Raw genomic sequence first — 5,714 nt, 5'->3', positions numbered from 1 at the left:
AACAACCTTCTGTGTTTCACCTAGAGGGCCACCAACAACCTTCTGTGTTTCACCTAGAGGGCCACCAACAACCTTCTGTGTTTCACCTAGAGGGCCACCAACAACCTTCTGTGTTTCACCTAGAGGGCCACCAACAACCTTCTGTCTTTCACTTGAGGGCCACCAACAACCTTCTGTGTTTCACATGGAGGGCCAACAACCTTCTGTGTTTCACATGGAGGGCCACCAACAACCTTCTGTGTTTCACTTGAGGGCCGCAGGATATCACTGTCATCCACGAGACGCTCAGTTACAATACAGCTTCCCACTACTGGGTGACGGTAATGCGTCAGTCAGTTGTTTAACAGGCTCCAATATGCAGAAGAAGAAGCGTGTAACTTTCGCTACAGGCTAACACTAGCCTCGCTAGCCAACGCAGCACTGAAGGCTGTATTTTAATTTGCACTTTATTTTACAGTTTTATTAATTTGAAAAGTATTATTTGTGTGCACACCTGTCTGCACACTAATAGTTGCCCAATAATTGTGAACACACAGATATTCTCCTAAGAAAGTAAAAACCTTTTACTGTCTTAAATATTCAAGTTTGAGGTTTATTAACATTGCGGATTGACCAAGAGCACTGTAGTAGTTAAATAATACAATTAATCCTCAAAAAACTACTTTCATAATAATTGTGCAGTGTATTTATTTAATATCACATTAATTACCAAATTTCTTCTTTTTTTGAGTTGCCCTTGTTTTTGTAGAAAAATCGAATAATTAGTTATTCTATCAGCTTGATTTGTTCCATGACTTGTTGTCTGTGCAGGTTTACATACACATGATCAATAAATGTATTTGTGATGATCACATTGTATCAGGTCATTTATTTGACAAGGATTTTGCTTGTTGAACTGTATTTAGGTTTGATTTAGTTATTGAATACAAGTCAAACCAAGAGTCTGATCAATTAGTTAATAAACCAATACAGTGTTAATATTTAATGGGCCCCGGGTCAAAAAGGTTAAGAACCCCTGCAGCGAGAACCTTCTGGTCACGTGACCTTCATCATTAAGAGGGGACAGAACCTTCTGGTCACGTGACCTTCATCATTAAGAGGGGACAGAACCTTCTGGTCACGTGACCTTGGTGACTCACCCGGTCGTACTTCTCCCTCAGCTTCTGGGCCTTCTCCTCGTAGGGAACCTTGTCAGACTGGGTCAGCTTGCTCCACATCTCTCCCAGCTTCTTAGCACAGTCTCCTATTGACAGACCTGGAAACTGCTGCTTCAAGCTGGGCCGGTACTCGCTGCAGAACACGAAGAACGCAGACCTGAGAGAGGGGGAGAGAGAGATAAACAGGGAGACCAGGAGAGGCCACACCTGGTCTGGGTCTGGTGGTCTGGGTCTGGACTTACGGCGGTCTCTTGGGTGCGTTGGGGTCCTTCTTCTTGCGGCCCCTCTTTCCGAAGCCCTTGGGTGGGATGTAGTCCTTCATCTCGTTGTTGTAGCGCACCTTATCGTTCTTGGCCATGTCCTCGAAACACTTCTTATCGCCCGCAGTCAGACCCTGAAACGACACGCAGTCAGACCCTGAAACGACACGCAGTCAGACCCTGAAACGACACGCAGTCAGACCCTGAAACCACACGCAGTCAGACCCTGAAACCACACGCAGTCAGACCCTGAAACGACACGCAGTCAGACCCTGAAACCACACGCAGTCAGACCCTGAAACGATGCTGCAGGTGACGATGCTGCCGATGGCGAGACTGACGGGGCTGCGGATGGCGAGGCTGCGGATGACGAGGCTGCAGCGACGAGACTGACGGGGCTGCGGGTGACGAGGCTGCGGGTGACGAGGCTGCGGGTGACGAGGCTGCTCACCACCCGTCTTCCTGACTCACCACCCGTCTTCCTGACCGACTCACCACCCGTCTTCCTGACCGACTCACCACCCGTCTTCCTGACTCACCACCCGTCTTCCTGACCGACTCACCACCCGTCTTCCTGACCGACTCACCACCCGTCTTCCTGACCGACTCACCACCCGTCTTCCTGACTCACCACCCGTCTTCCTGACCGACTCACCACCCGTCTTCCTGACTGACTCACCACCCGTCTTCCTGACTGACCCACCACCCGTCTTCCTGACTGACCCACCACCCGTCTTCCTGACTGACCCACCACCCGTCTTCCTGACTGACCCACCACCCGTCTTCCCACCACCCGTCTCACCCTCCATCTCTCGGAGCACTTCTTGGAGAACTCTGCGAAGTTGACGGACTGCTCCGGGTGCTTCTTCCGGTGTTCCTCCCTGCACGTCTGGACGAAGAAGGCGTAGGCCGACGTCTTGCCCTTCGGCTTGTTGACGTCTTTACGCATCATACTGGCGTCCTGCGAGAGAGAGAGATGCTCTTCATCTGCTTTATTGACCACGACACAGGAGATAACATGTGTAATCAATAGATAACATGTGTAATCAATAGATAACATGTATAATCAATAATAATGTGTGTAATCAATAGATAACATGTATATAATCAATAGATAACATGTATATAATCAATAATAATGTATATAATCAATAATAATGTGTATAATCAATAGATAACGTATATAATCAATAGATAACATATAGAATCAATAGAAAACATATAATCAACAGATTGTGTATATAATCAACAGATAACGTGTGTAATCAATAGATAACGTGTGTAATCAATAGATAACGTGTATAATCAATAGATAACGTGTATATATATGTGTGTAATCAATAGATAACATATAATCAATAGATAACATGTAAATAATCAATAGATAACGTGTATATAATCAATAGATAACGTGTATATCTATGTGTGTAATCAATAGATAACATGTATATAATCAATAATAATGTGTATATAATCAATAGATAATGTGTATGTAATCAATAATAATGTGTATATAATCAATAGATAACGTGTATATAATCAATAGATAACATGTGTAATCAATAGATAACATGTGTAATCAATAGATAACATATATCATCAATAGATAACATATATCATCAATAGATAACATATATCATCAATAGATAACATGTGTAATCAATAGATAACATATATCATCAATAGATAACATATATCATCAATAGATAACATATAAACAACAGATTGTGTATATAATCAACAGATAATGTGCATATATATATGTGTGTAATCAATAGATAACATATAATCAATAGATAACATGTATATAATCAATAGATAACGTGTTTATAATCAATAATAATGTGTATATAATCAATAGATAATGTGTATGTAATCAATAGATAACATGTATATAATCAATAATAATGTGTATATAATCAATAGATAACATGTGTAATCAATAGATAACGTATATCATCAATAGATAACGTATATAATCAATAGATAACATATATAATCAATTGATAACGTATATAATCAAAAGATAACGTATATAATCAAAAGATAACGTATATAATCAATAGATAACATATAATCAACAGATTGTGTATATAATCAACAGATAATGTGCATATATATATGTGTGTAATCAATAGATAACGTGTATATAATCAACAGATAACGTGTGTAATCAATAGATAACGTGTATATAATCAACAGATTGTGTATATAATCAACAGATAATGTGCATATATATATATGTGTGTAATCAATAGATAACGTGTATATAATCAACAGATAACGTGTATATAATCAATAGATAACGTGTATAATCAATAGATAACATGTATATAATCAATAGATAACATGTATATAATCAATAATAATGTGTATAATCAATAGATAGCATGTATATAATCAATAATAATGTGTATAATCAATAATAATGTGTATAATCAATAGATAACGTGTATATAATCAATAGATAACGTGTATATAATCAATAGATAACGTGTATATAATCAATAGATAACGTGTATGTGTATATAATCAATAGATAACGTGTATATAATCAATAGATAACGTGTATATATATGTATATAATCAATAGATAACGTGTATATAATCAATAGATAAAATGTATATAATCAATAGATAACGTGTATATATATATATGTGTGTAATCAATAGATAACGTGTATATAATCAATAGATAACATGTATATAATCAATAGATAACGTGTATATAATCAATAGATAACGTGTATATAATCAATAGATAACGTGTATATAATCAATAGATAAAATGTATAATCAATAGATAAAATGTACATAATCAATAATAATGTGTATAATCAATAGATAAAATGTATATAATCAATAGATAACGTGTATAATCAATAGATAACATGTATATAATCAATAATAATGTGTATAATCAATAGATAACGTGTATAGAATCAATAATAATGTGTATAATCAATAGATAACGTGTATAGAATCAATAGATAACGTGTATAGAATCAATAGATAACGTGTATAATCAATAGATAACATGTATAATCAATAATAATAAATCTTTATTCATTTTGGATGAAACATGAACATAAAAGCTTAAATGGAGGGATGACCTTTGACCTCGATGCTTAATGTAACGGTTAAACAGTGTTGATTATCACGTGTTGATGTTAAACCAGTAAAGTACCAGTGAAACAGACCAGTCTAACAAAGAGAACACAGTGGGGTCCATTTCATCACAGGAGGCCCGGTCCCTCTAGACCCGGTCCCTCTAGGCCCGGTCCCTCTAGGCCCGGTCCCTCCTGCTCCGGTGGCTGCGTTACCCGCGTAGAGGTGCAGGGGCCCGGCTAGCCGCGTCTGCTGCAGCCCCTGGTCCGTTAGCCTAGCCGCGTTAGCTCACAGAACAATGGACCACCATTTGTTTCCCGCCCTCTGCGGAGCGCGCCCCTCCCCCAACACGACTGGTTACTGACTGACTAGCGCTAACTAGCGGACACAAGGAGCCCCAGGCCACACGCTATTACACCCGTTATAACAGGGCCGTGTGTTATAACAACGGAGCAACTATGCATTTACAACGCAGGGCCCGGCTATGCTACGGAGATGTTAGGGCCCGGCTATGCTCCGGAGAGGTTAGGGCCCGGCTATGCTACGGAGATGTTAGGTCCCGGCTATGCTCCGGAGAGGTTAGGTCCCGGCTATACATCGGAGATGTTAGGGCCCGGCTATGCTCCGGAGTGGTTAACCCCGCTCCACAAGGGGCGTTTCGTGTTTACACGGAGCCGAGCAGAGCTCCGTGTCTGCAGCGGCCATTTTATTCCCGTTTCCAGCTTCTTTCCTGAGCTTTTCTCCCAGGCTGCTGCTCGTGAGAAGCAGAGCCCGGATCAGAGACCCTGACCCGGCGGTAAGAGGGTACTCACGTGTGTGGGCGGCCGGCTACAGGGGAGCGGACCGGGCAGACCGGGGATCAGGTGGCTCTTGTTGTTGTTTAGGGCTGAAGCAGCGACTGGAGACGATGCTGCTTTTTTAAAATGGTTTGAGCTCCAGCCTGGACACGCCCCCTGGACACGCCCCCGTTGGTCATTCCTATTCAGGGGGCGTGAAGGGGGCCGGCATATCTGGGCGGAGCTCGTCAGAATACTCCTCTGTGATTGGCTCTCGGGGCCGCAGGTCAAACCTCGTTGCTACACGGCTCCGCCTGCCCAGCAACGCCAGCAGGGCGGGAATTCTACGTTTACAGCAGGGTGGAGCTAGTTTGTGTTCCTGCGCCCGATTAGTCAGAACTCATGTATGTCAA

At 41.4% G+C, this 5,714-nt stretch overlaps 1 protein-coding gene across 1 annotated transcript in view; it reads right to left on the bottom strand.

Moving 5' to 3' along the window:
- The window catches only part of hmgb2b (high mobility group box 2b), a 7,697-nt gene extending 2,253 nt beyond the window's left edge, over positions 1–5,444 (bottom strand). Inside the window, exons 1-4 of the mRNA XM_079215386.1 lie at positions 5,338–5,444; positions 2,220–2,378; positions 1,400–1,551; positions 1,140–1,314 (exon numbers count right to left, since the gene is read on the bottom strand). Of these exons, the coding sequence (XP_079071512.1) occupies positions 1,140–1,314; positions 1,400–1,551; positions 2,220–2,369 (477 nt within the window). The 5' untranslated portion in view covers positions 2,370–2,378; positions 5,338–5,444. The remainder of the gene's footprint in view (positions 1–1,139; positions 1,315–1,399; positions 1,552–2,219; positions 2,379–5,337) is intronic.
- Positions 5,445–5,714: the final 270 nt, after the last annotated feature.

Source organism: Taurulus bubalis (assembly GCF_910589615.1).
Source record: "Taurulus bubalis genome assembly, chromosome: 3".
In the NCBI taxonomy this organism is placed as follows: domain Eukaryota; kingdom Metazoa; phylum Chordata; class Actinopteri; order Perciformes; family Cottidae; genus Taurulus; species Taurulus bubalis.
Note: the sequence above shows the minus strand (reverse complement) of the source record. Positions and strands in the feature narration are given on the sequence as shown.